A 22253-nucleotide genomic window follows, 5' to 3' on the forward strand; every position below is an offset into this window, starting at 1 on the left:
AGATATTCATTTTTTCTCTAATTGTTCGAGCGCAGCGTCGGTAGGCACGCCACGCTGCCGTGACCATGCTAATAACCAGTTACTTTTAATGTTTCGAGGCCTCCATCTATTCACGAGACATACCACAAAGTTACTTAGAGGAAGACAGCACACGGGCAATCGAAAATCGACGTCTTGGAAGGCGACGCGTCATCTACTGAGCATTGTAAAAATCGCCAGAGAGTCGAACTTGAGCACGACCGTAGAAGTGTACAGCCACGACCACGTCTGTGTAGAGCACGCGAACAGCCGTTTATTGCTCTGCGGGGACAAACCTTGAGGCTGTACAGGGCTCTGATGAGGCCAACTTTACATGTAGGGCACGAATGTTTCTGATACACTACTTGAGAGCCCGAAACTGTCTGAAGATTTCTTGCCACGGAGCAAAAACTGGCCGTGGCTGTACATAGTAAAAGTATTGACATACCCCACGCCGACGCCATCAGGCGAACCGCGAGAAAAATGAGCAAGCTCTAAAAGGCAATTTCTAAACCTGTTACAAAGCTATTCACAAAGGAGTTGAGGGAAGCGACCTCCCTTGCACTCTTATCTCCACTTTGCGTGACATGCAGGAGAACATGCTATAATTTGAAAGGACGTTTCGGGCGGCATACAATTGCGGATTGGCAGTTCTATATATTTGTACCCGTATGTTCTTACGAAATGATATTAGGCTGTTAGACAGGGCTTCTCGTCGTGTGCCCCTCCTTTTTCCGTATCGCAGACAGCGCTGCAAGCTATTATGTATAGTGGGTCATCACGCCCGAGCACCTTGCATGTGCTTGGGTGTGATGGCCGAAAGAAACCGTGTGGACTGGAAAGCTCTTGTACTTCATAGTCATGATGTTTAGCTGGTACTGTAGTGACGTGACGGCGTCTGATGTACACGTGCCGTCGTCACTGATTTAATGAAAGGACGACTCGGAGGGAAGTGACCTTCTGAAGTAGAGCAGCGGCCGTGGCGACCAGCCGACCAGAAGCACACACGAACGTTCAAGGCGCCTCGCGCCACGAGCCACTGGCGCTCGTCATCTTTTTCTCTAGACGGCTGGCTGCCACTAGCGCTACGCTACAGTGCCTTGCATGTGCTGTGTCATGATGGCTGAGAGAGAACGTTTGGTTAGGAACACGCTTGTTCTTCGTCGTCATTAGCATCATCGTCATCGTCAGTGGCCGCTATGGCACACAGCGGCAACGTTCATGGACAAACCTCAACCATAAGAACTTCACCCCTATAAATAGGCATGTACTCGACGACAGCGTCACGATTGTTACTTTCACAGCGCAAGCTGTATATGGCTAGGGGAAACTAAAACAGCCGTTCGGCATCGGTGTCCCGAATGGTCTCCATCTGTTAGTCGTTATCAGCGTCGTACCAAAGCATGCGCGGCATTGGCTGCGCTGTGAGTGACGTCATCTATCCCGTCGCAGCTGTGGCGCCGAGAATGCGCGCAGCAGTTTCTACTAAGAGATTTCACATGGTGAGCCACAGATCCTGCGAACTACCGAACAGGAGATACCTTAGTAAAGCGGCGACATTGAAAACGTGAGGGAGCTCGGATTCGCGATATCGATGCTGCAGTTCGACAAAAAAAAAAGAAGGAATGGGAGGCCAAGTGCCGGAAGCAATTGCGTACCGATGATCCGGCAGCACAAAAAAAGTGCAAGCGCCGCTGGTGGGCGGCTCCGGCGAATCATCGCGCCAAGCTAGGTGGCGATATCAGACGCTTCCGAAGATGGCGGGCTGAACTAGCGACATTGTGGGCACAACAGTGTCAACGTGATGGCGGGATGGATGCATGGATATGACTGTACCCTTTAGATCGGGCGGCGGCTAGCGCCACCAAACTCAATGAACCAAAAACTAGATTTATTTTTTTCCCTTAAATATTGAGGTTGAGGATTCGCACTCTGCAATGAAGGGTTTAATTTTCACTCGTGCCTTGACTTTAGCCACAAATTAGACAAACTCCTTCTAGTTAATGTTAGCCACCTAAAGTCTATTTTGCCCTCACTGTCTTTACATCCCAGTGCTTTTAAAAACTCTGCGCCATCATACTGAACTATAGGGTGAAGCCCTCTACAGAACATTATCAAGTTCGGCAGTTTCTTCTTCCTCTCCACACGCACTGCATACCCTGTCTACCCCTTCGTATTTGGCCCGGTATGTCTTGGTTCGCAATACTCCCCTCCTGGCTTCAAACAGTAGAAAACTACCCCGAGTATTATCGTCGATCATTTCCTTGGGAATTGCCTGCTTAAATGTTTGATAGATCTCTAGTGCGGACTTTTTTATTCATGCCAGTTCTCCACATATCGGTCTCAGCTTCCTTCACCTTCTTCTTAACCGATAATTCTTTTTGTTTGGGCCCCCTGCTGTTTTCCAAGTATTTACCAGTCAATTTTCTGGTTCGCTTCAACCATTTTGAATCGACATTATTCATGTAAAAGAAGCTGAATACCTTCCTAGGTCAACGCTCCTCCTCCATTTCTCTCACTCGCTTCTCAAATTTTATATTGCTGCTAGCTTTCCTGCCCTGAAATGTTGTCCATCCCATATCACCTTGTACTCCCTGATTTGGTGTATTCCCGTGAACTACAAAGGCAAGCCTACTGTTGAGAAAGACGGCGACGCCAACACGGTCCCGAAGGCGCCACTGCTTCGAACTTCGCCGGGAAGGTCACCAGCCGTTTGGTAGCGTAGGTTTCTCAGCTCGCGACTGCTTCTGCGCAGAGCTGATAGACGAGCGGACGAGACGACGGTCAGTTAAACAAGGTTTATGTACAGCATATATAAAGAGGCGTTACCAATTCGGCACTGGGGCCGACAGAGACTCGAAGAGCCGAGCTCTCCTCTCTAACACATAGGTCTGCTCTCAAACGGGTCCGCTCTGACACACATGTCAGCTTTCACCTAGGACCCCCGATCGCGACGCGCCGCACGGCTTCTTTTATATGCACCGGGTCCACTCAAATGTCCAACCAGAGGCGCCGCTGGTCGTCAGGGCAGATTCCTCCAATGGGGTCGCCGCTGGGCCGCTTCAGACCCCCAGACATGAAGACGCCCGTTGTTTACTCGACGGGCTCGCTTGCTGGGATGACTCACTGCACGTGCACGACAGAAAGGCGCCGTCCGCCTGTTGACGCCGTTGAGTTGTTCGCGTCAGGTGGGCTGGCCTTGACACAGATTGCCTTTTTCAAAGGCACGGCCGTTCGCTGTAGACTCGCAGGCATAACAGCACCCCCGCCGCCAGACAATGCGCCGAAAAGACGAGCTGCTTCCACGGGGCTCGGATGACAGGCGCGCTCGTTCGCCAGGTCCCTCCAGGTTCGCCTCCAGGGCCATGGGGAGAATACAGCTCCAGACTCTGTTCCGGGAACACATCCCATTCTTGACGACGGATCCCAGCTCCACTGGCTTGTCGCCACAACTTGCCGACCAGCTTCGCTCGTCTCTGACGATCCTTGGTTTCAGCACTTGTCGATGGTTCTGCAACTTGCTAAGAACGGTTCGACAACAGACAACACACGACACAAGCAAGTGCCCTCGGTCACCCGACAGAACACCAGACAAAGTATAGTACAACATATACCTATCTACGTGCCTATCGGAATTCCGTTCCCTCTACATCAAGAGGCACATGTGGGACACAAGACTCTTAAAACAAGAACTTGAATTTTTCACACTTACAACGCAGCGAATTAGAATACCACATAAAGTTGGCCCCATGAGATCACTCTGAACGAGAGCGCTCAGCCCAGGTCGTGATGAGGTCAAAATTTTGCCCCGAATAGCCAGCGAGAAACCGAAAGATTGAGAAGGTACTAGCTAGAACGCACTGCTCAATGCACCTGCATTAGCGTATAGCTTTCCCTTTTTTTTGTAGCGAACGTCAAAGTTGCGCTGTCGGAGTATCACGCTCCATCTCAGTAACCGGCCACTTTTAGGCGACGATACCTATGCGGTACCAAGAGCGGCTCACACTTGCGACGCTGCACAGGGGAACAACGATACGGCTTGCTACGGATTGACTCCTGACCGCTTAGCTCGATATCGTATTCGATCACCCTCGTGTTTCCGGGGCGGTCCGAAAACACGTCTCCAAACTCGGAAACAATCCTTCTCATGTCCTCCTTCCGGACTTCACTTAGCCTAGGCTCTAGGTTTATCTGCTCCCAGATTACTTTGGATCCCCCTTCGATTACCTCACATCAACTAAAAATTTCTGCTTCCTCTTCCTCTGAAGCATTCAACAGCTGATTTACGACCGTTTGATGTTGAACTTTGGGTTTCATCAAGTTGTAAATTTTGTTCTGTCGCCTTCCTAATTTCACTTCATAATTCGTATCGGGAAGCTTCGATATCACATTGGCAGGCCCTTCCCAATCAACCTCAAGCTTATTCCTTTCGGATGGCTGCAGCAGCATTACCTGACTTCCTACTTCAAAAGCACGCTTCTTCACCGATTTCTCGTAGTGCTCCTTCGACAGCACTTGTGCCGCGTTTTTGTGGCTTTCCACTAGCGCTTTAATCGTGAGGTCCTCACACTGCTCTCGAATGAGCGTCTCTCGATCAACTCTCGGCAGCTCGCTCCAACTTTCCGCTACAGGCGAGAGCGTTGCAACCCTCTCACTCTGACTCAATGGCGCCATGTCGTCTCCCCCTACGCATACCGCGCTGATCGCTTCGGCGACGGGCCGCTCGCGTGACTGCTCAGATGACTCACGCGGAAAATTTCCTTTCTGGGGTTCCGTCGACCCGCCGACAAGGTCACCTGAGAGTTCACCGCATCGAACAAGGTCAAGCTTCCGCGAAAGCTTCCGCGCTTGCGATCGCGTGAGGGCCATGCACGCTAAGTTGGGGAAGAACGATTTGCCCTGCTCTTTGAGAAGCTGCTCTGAGTTGTTGGAGAAAAGATAAGGAAAACGATCATTTAGCGCGGCAGACACAGCTGCTTCGGTGCGAAGCTTACCGAACGGGCCTTCAATGACAACCATGGCGATTGGTAAGCGAACACTCTGCTCCTCGGCGACTTGCCTGATCCACGCGCATTCTCCTGTAAAGTCATCCGGAGACACCAATGAAGGATGGACAACGTCCATGGTTGCCGCTGAGTCTCTAAGTGCTCGGCACGTTTTCTCATTCACCATAATTTCTTGGAGATACGGCTCCAACAACCACATGTTTTTTTCTGATTCTCGGATCGTTGCGAAGGCAAACTTTCCCTGGCAGTTTCTCGCGATGTGTCCTTCTTTTTTGCAGTTGTAGCAGATTAGCGGCTTCCGTTTGTTTTCCGATTAAAATGCCTGTGTGGTAGAAACCTCACTCGATTTCTGCGCTTCTGTTTGCCCTTCCCCTACACTGTCCTTCGTAAGAGACGGGTCCTTCTTGAAATCACGGTGCGGAGCGGGTCTCCGTTGATCAGGTTTCTTTGAAAAGCCCTCTTTTCTCTCATCCTTTTCAACGCGCACTGCCCTGCTGTGCAACTTTCGACGAGTATAATACTCCTCAGCTAACTCTCTGCCTTGTTTAGCTGTACTTCACCAATTTTGTCCTGCAGCCAAAGTTTGACATCTCTTCGATGCAGCGGTAGAATTGCTCCAATGCAACGCATTCCACCACTTTATCGCGGTCGTCATAAACACCTTCGCCCTTGAGCCATTCAATTAAATCAGCTTTAAGACGAAACGCGAAGTCAACGTGTGACTCATTCCCCTTTTTAGCATACCGGAACCTTTGCCTGAAAGCCTCGGGCGACAACCTATAACGTCTCAAGAGCACTTCCTTAACCTCGTCATAGCTCTCAAACGCTTCCCTCGACAAGCAAGTTATCGCGTCGGACCCTTCGCCGGGAAGAAGAGCTAACAGGTTCTGCGCCCAAAGAGACCGCTCCAAAGCGTTTCGCTCACAAACGTGTTCAAACTTGACGAGATACTTTGCCATGTCCTCGCCTACTACGAACGGTGGCAGTTGGTCCCGAATTCTAAAACCGCTGACCTGAATCGTCGGAGAAGCTACGCTAGGCGCCTGCGAACACTGTAGGATTGCCAATTCTATTCGTTTCAACTCGAGGCGCTCCTGTCTCTCGGCCTCCTCGCGCTCGCGACGTTCGTGCCTTTCAGCTTCTTCACGTTCGCGAGCTTCGCGCCTTTCAGCCTCTTCGCGAGCTTCACGCCTTTCAGCTTCTTCGTGAGCTTCGCACCTTTCAGCTTCTTCACGAGCTTCTCGCCTTTCAGCCTCCTCACGTTCGCGAGCTTCTCGCCTTTCAGGCTCCTCGCGGCGTGCTTTGATATCCACCCAGGCCTCATCGACTTCCTCAGCCGACACTCCCTCATGCTTCATGATCTCAAGGATCGCTTGCTTTCGTTTCGCACGGCCCAAAGTAATGCCGAGTTCCTCACAAATTTCGATGAGTTCCTTCACTTTAAGGTTCTCCATCGTTCACACTAGCCTCTTGCTGTTTGCCCCTGTTAAGAATCTACTTGCCGTACCCACTATAAGCCTACTAGCAAGACGCGCAAGCCATTTTTCACACTCCCAAGTTTACCCCCTCTGCATTACCTTTGGTTTCAAAGCGCTTCGACTTGGCTTGAAACGATCAAAGCTCACTTCAATGCTTCACACAGCCCTTCTCTAAACTACTACAACCTGAGCTAGAGTAGTCTGGTGAACTGAGGGGAAAACATCAGGCACTCACCGCATCGATGTCGCTGACGCCGGCCGATCCCGCAGCTGCCAACCACTGTTGCGAAGCGCACCCCCGACGACGTTACGAAGGGCGCCTCGAAATCCCACCGCTGCCACCACTGTTGAGAAAGACGGCGACGCCAACACGGTCCCGAAGGCGCCACTGCTTCGAACTTCGCCGGGAAGGTCACCAGCCGTTTGGTAGCGTAGGTTTCTCAGCTCGCGACTGCTTCTGCGCAGAGCTGATAGACGAGCGGACGAGACGACGGTGAGTTAAACAAGGTTTATGTACAGCATATATACAGAGGCGTTACGAATTCGGCACTGGGGCCGACAGAGACTCGAAGAGCCGAGCTCTTCTCTCTAAGACAAACGTCTGCTCTCAAACGGATCTGCTCTGACACACATGTCAGCTTTCACCTAGGACCCCCGATCGCGACGCGCCGCAGGGCTTCTTTTATATGCACCGGGTCCACTCAAATGTCCAACCAGAGGCGCCGCTGGTCGTCAGGGCAGATTCCTCCAATGGGGTCGCCGCTGGGCCGCGTCAGACCCCCAGACATGAAGACGCCCGTTGTTTACTCGACGGGCTCGCTTGCTGGGATGACTCACTGCACGTGCACGACAGAAAGGCGCCGTCCGCCTGTTGACGCCGTTGAGTTGTTCGCGTCAGGCGGGCTGGCCTTGACACAGATTGCCTTTTTCAGAGGCACGGCCGTTCACTGTGGACTCGCAAGCATAACACTACCCATTCCACGTTGCTTAATTTCTAATCTTCCTTGAACTTCTGATCTCATGCACAAGACCGCGTTGCCGAACGTCAGACCAGGAACCATGAACCCTTTCCATATTCCTCTCACAACATCACACCTATTGTAATTCCACAATACCCTGTTTTTCAATACCGCTGCATTCCTGTTACCTTTAGTCGACACGTATATTTCGTGTTCCCTTAGGTACTCGGCCCAATTGCTTATTCATACGCCCAGGTATTTGTATTTATCTGTTATCTCTACCGTAACCTCCTGTACTCTAAGCTCACTACTTTCATTATCATTAAAAATCACGAGTGCCGATATTTCCTTACTGAATCTGAAATCCAACCTATCTCCCTCATTACCGCAGATGTCCACCAATCTCTGCAAATCTTCCTTGTTGTCGGCTATTAGCACTATAACATCTGCGTACTTCAATGCTGGTAGTACCTGTTCAGTGAGTTTTCCTTGTTTGACGAAAGACAGGTTGAAGCCCAGTCTACTTACCTTTAATTTGGCCTCTAATCCTTGTAGGTACATCATGAATAATAAGGGTGACAGGGGACACCCCTGCCTAAGCCACCGTTTTACCTCTGCAGAATTCAATACCTGTTTTCCCACTTTATAATTACCTTGTTTTCTTTATGGATATCCTTTCAAAGATTAGTGTCTACATCTTCCACACCTTGTGCGTCCAGTATTCCCCACAATTCCTCTTGAACCACGCTATCGTACGCTCCCTTGATATCCAAAAATGCTAGCCACAGGCGCCTGTGTTTCTTTTCTGCTATTTTGATGCACTGCGTCAGTGGGAACAGATTGTCTTCCAACCTCCTGTGTTTCCGGAACCCATTCTGTAGTTCCCCCAGCACCCCCTCATCTTCTATCTATGCCTGCAGTCTTTTCTTTATAATCTGCATCACCAGCCTCTAGACCACTGATGTCACTGTTATATGACACTAGTTGTTTATGTCAGCTTTGTCCCCCTTTTCTTTGTAGATCATGCTCATCCTGCTAAGTTTCCATCAATCGGGAACTCCTCCATCGATTATTAATTTGCTCACTGCCTCTATCAAATTCTGCTTAGACTTCAGACCTAATGTCTTTAGCAGCGTAATTGGAATGCCATCTGGGCCTGTTGATGTACTACTAGGGACCTTTTTCTCAGCCTTTTCCCATTCTTGTTGTGAAAATGGAGCCATTGCGTCACTTGATTCGTCCTTGTAAATTGTGGCGCATAAAGCAGTTTTTTGTTGAAATTTTTCTGTCACCCTTGTTCTTATATATTCAATGGCTTCGTGGCCTTCTAGCCTAGCACCTTGAGCAGTAGTTCTAAACCTCTGCTCTAGGCTCGTCTCATTTCTAAGGGAGTTTAGACGGTTCCGAAATTTCGCAGCTGCCTTTCTATCTTTTTTACGTACTTATGCCAGCCACTGAGCTCCTTTCTTCTAATCTTTTCATTGATCAGAAAGGATGCATCCCTTCTACAGCTTAGAAAGATTTCCCATTTTCTTTCAACATCATCTGTCGGTTCACCCCGCTGCTTAGCTTGTATGTGATCCCTAGAGGCTTCCTAAAGTTTGGGTATGGCTCTCTTAACTTCCTCATCTCACGAACTTTAGGGTTTGTGTCTTTTTTTCCGGGGTGACTTGTCACGTGCCTTGGCAAGCTCTAGCTCAAACACTCTAATTATATTTGTGTATGTCCACACTGTTTTGTTATCCTCAGTGATGACTTTCTCAATTTGTTTAGTGCCTATTTCAATTTGCTTTTCTTAATAGAAATTTTTCTGTATTTGCTCATCATGTCTCCCTCCCACTTTCTCTGCTCTTCCAAAACTTAGCTTGATAAGTTTGTGATCACTACCCAGAATTCTGGAGCCACCTTCATCTATGTCTTTTCCCCTGAGCTTACGATACATCCTATGTGACATTAATGCGCAATCTATTGTCGACTGCAGCCTTCCTACCTCCCATGTTATTTGCCTTCACACTTCTCGGTACTGTTGCAAATGATAAATCAAGCCTTTCACACATATCCACGATCATTTTGCCTGTCGGGTTGGTATACCCATCTATACCTTCTATGTGCGCATTCATATCTCCTAGTATAATTATCTCGCGCTCTCCTCCTAACTCCTCAATGTCCTTGAATATTCATTCCACCAATGCCAGGTTTTCCTGTCTGGCCTTTACTCCCGTCCACAAGTACACAAAACCAAGTAGTGTCGTTTGCCCTGCCAAATTCCCTTTTAGCCATAAATGTTCCTTGCACTCTTGCTTGACCTTTTACCAGTCTGAAATTTTATGAAAAACGCCCCAATACCACCCCCCCTCCTGCTGCCTTCTGTTTTATTACAATATTCGCACGCGTAGTCTGCATTGTTAGGAGGTTGTCCCATGTCCCTGAGATGTGTTTCGACAAAACCGTATACCATCGGCCTCTCCTCCCTTAGCCGTTCTTCTCTCTCTTCCCACTTCAGCCTGTTCCTACCACCTTGCGTGTTAATATACCCTGTGTCTGAATTGGCTCGGTTCTCGTGGCTACGTCTATTTCTTCCCCGGACTCTACCTATCTTAGATACTGGAGCCACTTTGGTAACGTATCTCTCCATATCACCTGTCAAAGAGTCTGCCTGGTTGTTTTCCTCTTTAATAGCTATCCCGCACCCCGAAGGGCCTGCTTCCCCCCAAATAAACTACTGCGCGTCCTGAAAGTCACCAACCCACCTCATGACCTAGCCGCCCATCGAAGTGAATTCTGTCTCGCTTAAAACCACCCCACCTATGCACCTCACTGTTTATTTCCACTACCTCAAAGCCTTCCTCTCGACTCATCCGCCATATCTCTTGGTTTGCGTTGACAACCGTTCTTTGCAGGTTAATATCGCGCACCGGTACCTCCGGTATCGTGCATAACGCTACCTGTACCTGAGGAGAAGTGGCACGCATGTCATCGACGCCTTTCGCCAGTGTAGTTGCTAGTCCTGCTGCATCTTTATTTAGACATCGTTTCAACCGCCTGAAATTATCAAGAGCTTTCGTCTATCAGCTGTAGTTTTGAGTTTTGCACTTGCTTGCCCCTAGACTGCTTCCATCTTGCGTCCTGGGAACGCCTCTACTGCAACCCTCTTGTCACCTCTCACCCTCTCTTTGATGATTTCTGTGCATTGATTTAAATTCGAGTCCCCGGCGATTATCACATGCTGTGACTTTCCAGCTGGAGCGTCCTGCACCTGGGGGTTACTTGCACCTGTGATGCCAGCTGCTTTGGCCCCTCCCAGCCCCACCCCTACTTCACTGAAGCTGGGCCTTGCGACATATGAACCGGCTGAACCTGTTTTTTCCAAACTTGCTTGCGCTTTTTTCTCCGCTGTTCTGGTTGCCTGTTTTTTTTTTACTGTTCTCTCCGTAGGCCGCTCCTCTGTTCACTTTGACTAGTGCTTTCTCGGCGGACTTCAGCCTTTCTCCCATAGCCCTCGTTTTCTCTTGCTCGGTCGCCAACGCAGCCTAGAGCTCGGGGATCAGGAGGTCACTCTGGGCAACCATCATTTTTTCCATTTTTTCCTCGACCTCACATTTCCTACACTTTGCGTCAGCCTCTTCTCCTTCCGCCACTACACTTGGGTCCACTTTCAAACCAACCCCACATCCGGAGCACTTTACAGTCTCTTTAGCCGTGTATTTCCGACACCAAATGTCCCTATGGCTTGTCTCACGCGATAATTACAAAACTCGAGCCCTGTCCTACGAAAAAGTGAAAGTCTAAGCTCTACTACAAAATTTGCGTGTTCAATGTACGAGCACCTCCCCCACGGGTTGGCAAAAGAAAAAAAAACAACAAAAAACCCAAAAATCAACAAAAACCGTACAATAAAATAAGTGCTACAGGGATTTTAACTGCTGCCCTATAATTATAAAACAAGCTCAAAACATGCAAAACAACTTATCTGCGCAGTCAATTGGGAGCGCTCAAAAACACGTCTATCCACCGTGACAGTCCGAACCAATCCACCAAGACACTCCGAGGGCAATCACGGGGCCTAACGCCCCCTTTCGCAGGAATTTATCCTGCATCAGTTTTGCTTCGGCTGTGACGTCTGTGTGCGGCGTGTTAAATACAGTGTGGTAAACCGAAACGAAACTTCTTTCTAACCTAATGATGGAGCACGAAAATGTAATTGTGGATAGCTTCTTTGCACTGTCAGGTTGAACCAAATACTTATTACCGGGGCAGCAGGTTTGAGCTTAGCCTGGTTAACGATTTGCACGAACTAAAGAGCATATTTGGGCCGGTTGGTAGATGATCAATGAAGCGAAAAACAGCGCGTAATACAGGACTGTGAGAGACTAATGAAGTGCTGTCACCGTCCTGTATCATGCGCAGTTTTTTCACTTCATTTGCACGTGCTTGCGCGGTGATTTTCTCATATTCTATAGCTTATTTAGTATCCCGTCACGGGCAGCGAGGTATTATTGGTACAGTGGAAAGGTAATATACAGTGGTATTCAAAATCATTTTATATTGCCTCAGTGCGTTTGTAAGTGTAGTAACGGCTTAAGAAAAGAGATTTCATACACTCGACTAAGCGCCATGGCATGCGAGCAGGTGCAGCTGTACTGTGACACCGTGGAGGCTGCCGTGTCGCACTTGCGCCGGGTGGCCATGACCTGGGGCTCACTGGTGCTTCTGGACATCGCCGAGCCAAGCCGCACTGTGCCTCGAGGCACGTCCGAGCAGTACCTCTTCTGTCGCATCGTGTCTGCCTGCCTCAAGCTGCGGGACACCTGGTGGAGGAGCGAGTTCTTTCTGGCCAAGTACTTCTTGCGCTTCTTCAACAGGTGCCAGGTGAGTCTGCTACTGTCCACGTTTATGTATTCGCCAGCTCTCGCACACATTGCAGGTGACGAGCTGGCCAACTGTCCGCCAAAATTGAATATATTTCATAAGCACAGTTCATGCAATAAGTCGAACTAGGTCATCTTTTGGATTAAGCGCTCTGAAGGAGCACGCACCTTTAGCTAAACCAACGAACTTTCAACGATGTCACTCGTGAGAAGCAGGTGAGCATGCCTGATAGGACCTGGGTGCTCCTAGGCACAGGTCGGAGGCTGCCAATAGCGCAAAGTGTCGCACTGCAGAGGAAGGCTGGTTGCTCGCGCACTATACACAGACGTGGACGTGGCTGTACACGCATTTATGCAAGATTCAGTCTAAATCTTCACATCACGCTTTCATGTGATAATATCAAATACCACATCGTACGAGTATCTTAAACAAGCTTCACAAAGAGCAAGCGCCTTGTTTGTAAATACCAAGCCTTTTACTACTATGACACCTTAGCGAGTTCTAAGGGCACTCACCACGGCCGCTTCAGTTATTTAAAATATTTTGTGCTTTTTCATTCATTCTGTTTGGAGGTTAATCTGCCGTTGATGCCCAAACCGCATCAATTTGAACTTGTGAGTTTACTTAGTGGCATCGCATAAGACGAGCAAATCACACCTATAAAAATGCGGCTGATATGACCGGTAATTAAAAAAGCGCGTAACACCTCGGTTAAGAGGCTTCATCAAAGTTTTACACAAAAATGCCAAAAATTTTGGCGCTATGAAGAGAAACGCTTTGTAGAAGACACCACTGTTCAGTTGGCGCTTGAATTGTGGCTCTTCACCGTACGTAATATCAGCACCAGTCTAGTTAATGGGCACTAGAAGACGCAAGAACATAGATAAAAAACATGGTGTTTACTCCTGTTAAAATGACTAGCACCAGAGTACGCACACAACCAACAACATTATTGTTCCCCTTTGAGAGGCAGGCCACTGTGATTTCCAGCTTACTTTGCATCCACTCTTCCCTCTCAAAAGTGGCCGTCGCGATCGATTAACTGAGGTGCCAGGAGTGACTATGGAACAAGATTGTCACTTAAAGGGATAAAATGACACAATATTCACGAAGTGAACAATATGAAGGCATAAAGTTTCTTGACCCGTATATGCCTGAACATTAGGATACTAACAAAACGATGTTTTCTCAAAATAGTAGATTTTAAGGTCTGAGTGGGCACGGCGAAACGGCTGCGACCATGCCGCTAACCAAAAAGTTTCTTCTCGCTGTGCGGGTTTTCCTGTTAGCGATCGCCGGCGTACCAACTTCGTGCAACGCGTGCCTTGGACCCAGTGCGACCAACGCAAGCTCAGACACACGACAGCAATCAAGATCAACACTCACGCTAGGCATGTTGGACACCCCTCTTCAGGATCTGCGCATGTCAGTGACGTCATGCACCATGGACAGTATAAAAGCACTACCACAGAACTACTTCACCAGTGGCCACGGCGAGACGGCTGCGACCATGCCGCTAACCAAGCAGTTTGTTCTCGCTGTGCAGGTTTTCCTGTTAGCGATCGCCGGCGTACCAACTTCGTGCAACGCGTGCCTTGGACCCAGTGCGACCAACGCAAGCTCAGACACACGACAGCAATCAAGATCAACACTCACGCCAGGCATGTTGGACACCCCTCTTCAGGATCTGCGCATGTCAGTGACGTCATGTACCATGGACAGTATAAAAGCACTACCACAGAACTACTTCACCAGTGGCCACGGCGAGACGGCTGCGACCATGCCGCTAACCAAGAAATTTGTTCTCGCTGTGCAGGTTTTCTTGTTAGCGATCGCCGGCGTACCAACTTCGTGCAACGTGTGCCTTGGACCCAGTGCGACCAACGCAAGCTCAGACACACGACAGCAATCAAGATCAACACTCACGCCAGGCATGTTGGACACCCCTCTTCAGGATCTGCGCATGTCAGTGACGTCATGCACCATGGACAGTATAAAAGTACTACCACAGAACTACTTCACCAGTGGCCATGGCGAGACGGCTGCGACCATGCCGCTAACCAAGAAATTTGTTCTCGCTGTGCAGGTTTTACTGTTAGCGATCGCCGGCGTACCAACTTCGTGCAACGTGTGCCTTGGAAGCAGTGCGACCAACGCAAGCTCAGACACACGACAGCAATCAAGATCAACGCTCACGCCAGGCATGTTGGACACCCCTCTTCAGGATCTGCGCATGTCAGTGACGTCATGCACCATGGACAGTATAAAAGCACTACCACAGAACCACTTCACCAGTGGGCACGGCGAGACGGCTGCAACCATGCCGCAAACCAAGAAATTTGTTCTCGCTGTGCAGGTTTTCCTGTTAGCGATCGCCGGCATACCAATTTCGTGCAACGTGTGCCTTGGACCCAGTGCGACCAACGCAAGCTCAGAGACACGGCAGCAATCAAGATCAACACTGACGCCAGGCATGTTGCACACCCCTCTTCAGGATCTGCGCATGTCAGTGACGTCATGCACCATGGACGGTATAAAAGCACTACCACAGAACTACTTCACCAGTGGGCACGGTGAAACGGCTGCGACCATGCCGCTAACCAAGAAGTTTGTTCTCGCTGTGCAGGTTAGTTGTTCATTCGCTACAATTAGGAGCGGAGATGAGTTTTTTTATTGGTTTTGCCGTGCCCAGGCGCTTGTTTGAGTATTGCCTTTGACTGTTACGTAGCTCTTGGAATTTTCATTTGTGGCGATGTTGGAAGCAACCCGGGTCTCTCCACAGCTGATATTTTACAGAACGTACTGAAGGGACAGGCCGATATTCACGCCGAGGTTACTGAAATGAAAAATAGGTTTAGCGAGTGTGTACAGCTCATTCATGATCTTGACTCACGTTTAAAATCACTAGAGCAACTTATGAAAGAATCAAAGGAAAGCTTGCCGTAAATTACAGCGCTTCAATCATCGTCATTATCCCTTCAAAATTCAGTGGCCTTGCAAAGCAGAAAACTTGTTGATCTTGAAGATCGCAGTTGAAGTTCAAACATAATCGTTTATGGCATTTTGGAAAATAGCGGGGAAAACGAGGCATCGTTAAGAAAAAGCGTTGTTGGAGACATTTTTGAGAAAAAACTTTGAGTTAAATGCGAATCTATAGGCCGTATTCACCGCCCTGGCCACCGCGCCGGCCGACGCCCAGTAATAGCCTATTTTCAAGATTTTAATGAAAAGCAGGCTGTTATTCAATATACAAACTCAAAGGGACAGACATTTTCATTCAAAATGACTACAGCCATGAAACACTACGCGTGCGCAAGCTTCTTTGGGATAGCGCCAAAGTTGACCGGGTGAATAAGAAGCGCGTATCTCTTTTGCATGATAAGTTGAAAATTGATGACACCATCTTTGTATGGGACGATACCAGAAATGAACGTGTAGCACTTCCAAAGCAGCGGGACGCCACTCGTTGACGTACAACGCGTGCAGAGGCAAAATATATAAGGATACTAAATTTTAATGCTCGGAGCCTTGTAAATAAAATTGGCGAACTTGAACGGTTGCTTCTTGAACATGATCCGCACACAACAGTAATCACGGAAACCTGGTTAAATGACAACGTTTGTGATTCCGTTTTAATACCGCCAAACTATAGCATTTTTCGTTGTGATCGGCCAAGTAGGGGCGGTGGCGTAGCCATTGTTTTACGGCATCCATTGACAGGTGTTGTTATAAACCAAATCGATGGTCAAGAAAGTTTGTTCCTCAGAGTAAACTGCTGGGGCCATGTCTTTATCGTGTGTGCGGTGTATAGACCTCCATCGGCTTCCCCTGAATACATTTCTAAACTGTGCGATCATATCGGTCAGTTTTCGAGCAACAGGGTGATACTCGCCGGTGATTTTAATATTCCGTGCATTGATTGGCGTGACCCCGTTTCTTTTTTCGATGTGGATATAAACCCTCTTGTGGATATCATGATTATGTGTGATCTAAAACAAACTGTTACAGAGTACACCAGACAAGCTGGAAGAGCCCGTTCGGTAATAGATTTAGTTTTTATTAGTAATGATATTTCTACATACTCTGTGGTTGGGGTTGATAGTGTGTCGGACCACAAGGCGGTGTACCTTTCCTTTCCGCTTGGTGATGCGAAGTTGCACAAAAAACAAGGAAAAAAAGTTAATAAAAGATTTCGCTAAAGCCGATGACCATGCAATACTTGACTGTTTGTGGGAATTTTGTGATAACATGCCGGGCTGCGTCACAACTCTCTGGGATGCTCTGAAAGAAACTATTCATTATTGCATTGAAAAATTTGTCCCCTCCAAATATGTTCGTACTAACAAAAATAACCCGTGGATGACAAGAGAAATCATTCATTTACACCGTAGGCTAAAACGAGCCAAAAAACATAAAAAACCAGTTAGTGAGATATCTAAATTAAGTCAGCCTTGCTTCCAAACTCTCCGACGCAAAAACTAGGTATTTCACTCATTCATTACCTGAATTTTTTGACAAAAAGCCCTGAAGAATTCTGGCGACATTTAGAACAAACAGATGCTACGCCCAGTCAAATAACTGTTGATGGTTCCATTGTAAATGATGCGTAGGTTGTCGCTGATCAGTTCAACAGATAGTTCTGCTCTGTATTTTCTGCTCCCCAACATGAATCACCACATGACAATCTTTTTCCAGTAATGTCTTCCGAGTTCATAACTTATGAGGGCATATTTTTTTTGCTGCTTAAAATGAAAAATAAATCTTCCGCTGGTCCAGATAATATCCCAAACACATTCTTGCGTAAATATGCTGAACCGGTTGCGCACATTTTAACAAGCGTTTTTCGCCTCTCCTTCAAAAATTCCTTCATTCCTGATGACTGGCGCATGGCACGTGTAGTACCGGTGTTTAAGAAAGGAGATGGTTTAAACATTGCAAACTACAGGCCTATTTTCTTACGTGTACGTCATGTAAGCTATTAGAACACGTAGTCGCACATTACATCACAACATTTCTTGAAAACCGCCTACTGTCGCCATTACAGCAGGGATTTAGAAAAAAGTTATCAACCACAACGCAGCTAGTTACAACAACTCATGAGTTTACGTCGTCGCTTGATATGGGGAATCAAACTGATGCTAATTTTTTAGATTTTAGTAAAACTTTTGATCTTGTCGCGCATAGCAAACTCATTTCTAAATTATATGTCCTAGGTCTACCTGTTAACCTCATTGACTGGATCCGTTCTTACCTTCACAATCGCAAGCAGTATGTTAAAGTAAATGACTGCATGTCTGGTATTCTACCAGTACCATCAGGAGTTCCTCAAAGTAGTGTTTTGGGACCTATTCTCTTTCTAGTGTATATAAATGACACTGTTGAATCAATAGACACATCACAAGTCCACATAAAGCTTTTTTGCAGATGACTGCATACTTTCATCATCATCATCATCATCATCATCAGCCTGACTACGTCCACTGCAGGACAAAGGCCTCTCCCATGTTCCGCCAGTTAACCCGGTCCTGTGCTTGCTGCTGCCAATTTATACCCGCAAACTTCTTAATCTCATCTGCCCACCTAACCTTCTGTCTCCCCCTAACCCGCTTCCCTTCTCTGGGAATCCAGTCAGTTACCCTTAATGACCAGCGGTTATCCTGTCTACGCGCTACATGCCCTGCCCATGTCAATTTCTTCTTCTTGATTTCAGCTATGATATCCTTAACCCCCGTTTGTTCCCTAATCCACTCTGCTCTCGTCTTGTCTCTTAAGGTTACACCTACCATTTTTCTTTCCATTGCTCGCTGCGTCGTCCTCAATTTAAGCTGAACCCTCTTTGTAAGTCTCCAGGTTTTTGCTCCGTAGCTAAGTACCGGCAAGATACAGCTGTTATATACCTTCCTCTTGAGGGATAGTGGCAATCTACCTGTCATAATTTGAGAGTGCTTGCCGAATGTGCTCCACCCCATTCTTATTCTTCTAGTTACTTCAATCTCGTGGTTCGGCTCTGCGGTCATTACCTGCCCTAAGTAGACATAGTCTTTTACAACTTCAAGTGCACTGCTACCTATCTCGAAGCGCTGCTTCTTGCCGAGGTTGTTGTACATTACTTTCGTTTTCTGCAGATTAATTTTAAGACCCACCTTTCTGCTCTCCTTGTCTAACTCCGTAATCATGAGTTGCAATTCGTCCCCCGAGTTACTCAGCAATGCAATGTCATCGGCGAAGCGCAGGTTACTAAGGTATTCTCCATTGACTCTTATCCCTAACTGTTCCCATTCTAGGCTTCTGAAAACCTCCTGTAAGCACGCGGTAAATAGCATTGCGGAAATTGTGTCCCCCTGCCTTACACCCTTCTTGATTGGTATTCTGTTGCTTTCTTTATGAAGCACTATGGTAGCAGTTGATCCCCTGTAGATTTCTTCCAGAATGTTTATATATACTTCATCTACGCCCTGATTCCGCAGTGTTTGCATGACGGCTGATATTTCTACTGAATCAAAGGCCTTCTCGTAATCTATGAAGGCTATGTATAGTGGTTGGTTATACTCTGAGCATTTCTCTATTACCTGATTGATAGTATGAATGTGGTCAATTGTTGAGTAGCCTGTTCGAAATCCTGCTTGTTCCTTTGGTTGATTGAATTCTAATGTTTTCTTTACTCTGTTAGCAATTACCTTTGTAAATAGCTTGTATACTACAGAGAGCAAGCTGATCGGCCTGTAATTCTTCAAGTCCTTGTCATCTCCTTTCTTATGTATTAAGATCATGTTAGCGTTCTTCCAAGACTCTGGTACTCTTCCCGTCAGGAGACACCTCGTAAACAGGGTGGCTAGTTTTTCTAACACAATCTGCCCTCCATCTTTCAGCAGATCTGATGTTACCTGATCCTCACCAGCAGCTTTGCCCATTTGCATGCTCTCTAAAGCTTTTCTGACTTCTTCTATCATTACTGGTGGGGTGTAATCTGGGTTACTGCTAGTTCTTATAGTATTAAGGTCGTGGTTGTCTCGGCTACTGTACAGATCTCTGTAGAACTCCTCCGCTATTTTAACTATCCTATCCATATTGGTAGTTATTTTGCCTTGTTTGTCCCTTAGTGCATACATACGACTTTTGCCTATCCCAAGTTTCCTCTTCAATGCTTTCACACTTCCTCCGTTTTTCAGAGCGTGTTCAATTCTCTCCATGTTATACCTTCTTACATCGCATACCTTACGTCTATTAATCAACTTCGAAAGCTCTGCCAGTTCTATTTTGTCTGTTGTACTTGACACTTTCATAATTTGACGCTTCTTAATTAGGTTCTTCGTTTCCTGGGAAAGTTTGCCAGTGTCCTGTCTAACTACCCTGCCTCCAACTTCCACTGCACACTCCGTAATGATATTCGTCAGATTATCATTCATTGTATCTACGCTAAGGTTGGTTTCCTCACTAAGAGCAGAGTACCTGTTCTGCAGCGACACTCTGAATTCCTGTACTTTCCCTCTCAGTACTTTAACTTTAACTGCATACTTTATAAAACGATTACTGCTCCGAATGACCAGAATTGCCTGCAATCCAACCTTTGTGCCATTTCTAAGTGGTGTGAAGATTGGTCAATGAAATTAAATAGCGATAAATCAGTTGTCATGCATATAACAAATAAGAAACACCGTTTTAATTATACCTATTCTCTCAACAACTGTCCATTGACTGAGGTTAACGAATATAAATATTTGGGCGTCACAATTACAACCACCTAACATTGTCAAGCCACATTAATAAAACATGCTCATCTGCTTCTAGAAAGCTCGGTTTTTTGAGACACAAATTAAAAACAGCGCCCTCAAAAATCAAAATGTTGGCCTACAATGCTTTTATAAGACCAAAGTTAGATTATGCTAGTGTTGTTTGGGACCCACATATAAAGAAAGATATTAAGAAGCTTGAGATGGTGCAGCGAAAGGCGGTTCGCTTTCTCTTTAACGCCTACCGCAGAAATGACTCGCCAACAACGATCACGGCTATTAATGATATCCCCACCTTACAATACTGAAGAGCTGTTGCCCGGCTGAAATTTCTACACTCACTTTATTTCCGTAAATTTAACACTTGTCCAGAAACTTATATAAGAAATCGAATCTCAAGACAAACTCGACGTACTCACAGCTACACTCTTGAACCTTACTTCGCACGTACTAATCTTTTCATGAACTCATTCTTTCCTCGAACGATCAATGATTGGAACGCGTTACCTTTTGAAGCATTCTGTGATAATGAAAATTCTGACTTCGATAACTTTGTATCTTTCCGTTTTTAACCGTACAACTCAAGATTTCGGACTGTCTCACGTTGTATTTGATTTGCATTCTCCGGTTGCAATTTGCAATTTCTTGCTGCCATTTAACTTTGTTCAAATGCTATCCTGTGTTCTACTGCCTTAACATATTTTTATTGCTTGAACTTTCTTTTATTGAAGTTACTTTGTGAATCACTTTTTATTATGCCCGCCTGCGTGGTCTTTCGACCGCAGTATTCTGTAAATAAAATAAATAAGAAGAGAGATTGAAATTTCCATTCAGAAGCAAACATTTTTTAACAACGGTTTTGGTACCGTCCTATATATAGGACACATGGCACATTAGGTGTCGCATTGTCAATTTGGAACGCATGCCGCGTGCCACAATACTTACTTACTGGAAGGGTATAACATGAACCATTTAGCATGCACTGCGATGTCACGTTTTTGGCAATATGTGGTGGTCTTCCCATGGCTATGAGTGCACCGTGCTTCTTTGCCTTTCTGGAAAATCACCAATTGGTCTCCAAGGTCAAATCAACTTTGTGCATTCAGTGGAGACTGAGGGCTTCCTTCATGCAATGACTCGTAGAACATTGCTATGGCCTTTCGAAACATTTTCAAATCGAAATTTTTGGTTCCCTTGCCGTACAACTTTTATCTAGAGTATCTTTCACCATTTGCTGCGGCTCAAGCATATGACCATTAGATATCACGATACTCGTGCTGTTATCCTTTAATCCCACGGCACACAAGAGTTGCTGGTTCTTTGTCGACTCTGTATACGTGAAAGCCTCAAAAATTTTTTATTTGTTTTTGCGCGTTTTTTTATTCACCGCTCTGTTCACTTGCAACTGCATCAGCATAATTGTCGGGCAGAAGAATGGTGACAACTGAAGGCATATCATAGTGTCTATATGATGCAAATGTCGTTGGGCATCTTCGGGCATTTTCTGAGTGAAATGAGCTGCAGTGAGTCTCCTAAGGGTAAATAAAATGAAAATATGAACGTACTATGCACTCGTATGCGCGTCATTGCGTTAAAAGCTTCACGAGCTCGACGTGGCACACGTTTCAAAGTGACATAGCCCGACTTCCCATGTGCCGAGCGCCCATAGGCAGGGCAACAATGTTCGACCGATCGCAAACAATAAATTTTACTGCATATCACAGTCATACGAATTTTATTACACATTCAATAACCAATAAAGAATCTCCAAAATTATTTGCAGCATCGGGAGCAATTTGCATCGATATTTGTTGCATTTCCTTCCTCGGCATGGTGCTCTGTTTTATGCACGTGAAACAATTTTGCGACTGCGCTCACGAAGCGACTAATGGCCCCAAGAAGGAATAAAGAAAAATTGCCTGAGTGGAAGCAGCCGCAATGCCTTGCTAGCAGAAATGATGCCAGGTTTTGCCACTGCCAAGATGGCGGAAACAGGTTCTTTTCTGGTAGTGCCCTCTTGAAGATCAAGTGGATTTGATATGTCAATGTAAGCGCTACGTTAGTTCTACACTAAAATATAGTTGTTCCCGACAAAATAACACACAGAAACGAATATGGGCAACGGAATCTCCAAAGAACTTTACCTCCAATCAGAGGCTTGCTAAGGAAAATTAGTAACCCTAAGACCCACTT

The 22253-nt window shown here is 46.7% G+C and overlaps 1 protein-coding gene across 2 annotated transcripts in view; it reads left to right on the forward strand.

The window, feature by feature from the left end:
- Nucleotides 1–22253, forward strand: part of LOC142804275 (uncharacterized) — a 324814-nt gene that overhangs the window by 142919 nt on the left and 159642 nt on the right. For both annotated transcript variants that reach the window (XM_075891025.1, XM_075891026.1), the window contains exon 6: nt 12091–12330. In XM_075891025.1, coding sequence (XP_075747140.1) covers nt 12091–12330 — 240 coding nt within the window. The remainder of the gene's footprint in view (nt 1–12090; nt 12331–22253) is intronic.

Source organism: Rhipicephalus microplus, chromosome 3 (assembly GCF_043290135.1).
Source record: "Rhipicephalus microplus isolate Deutch F79 chromosome 3, USDA_Rmic, whole genome shotgun sequence".
NCBI classification, from domain to species: domain Eukaryota; kingdom Metazoa; phylum Arthropoda; class Arachnida; order Ixodida; family Ixodidae; genus Rhipicephalus; species Rhipicephalus microplus.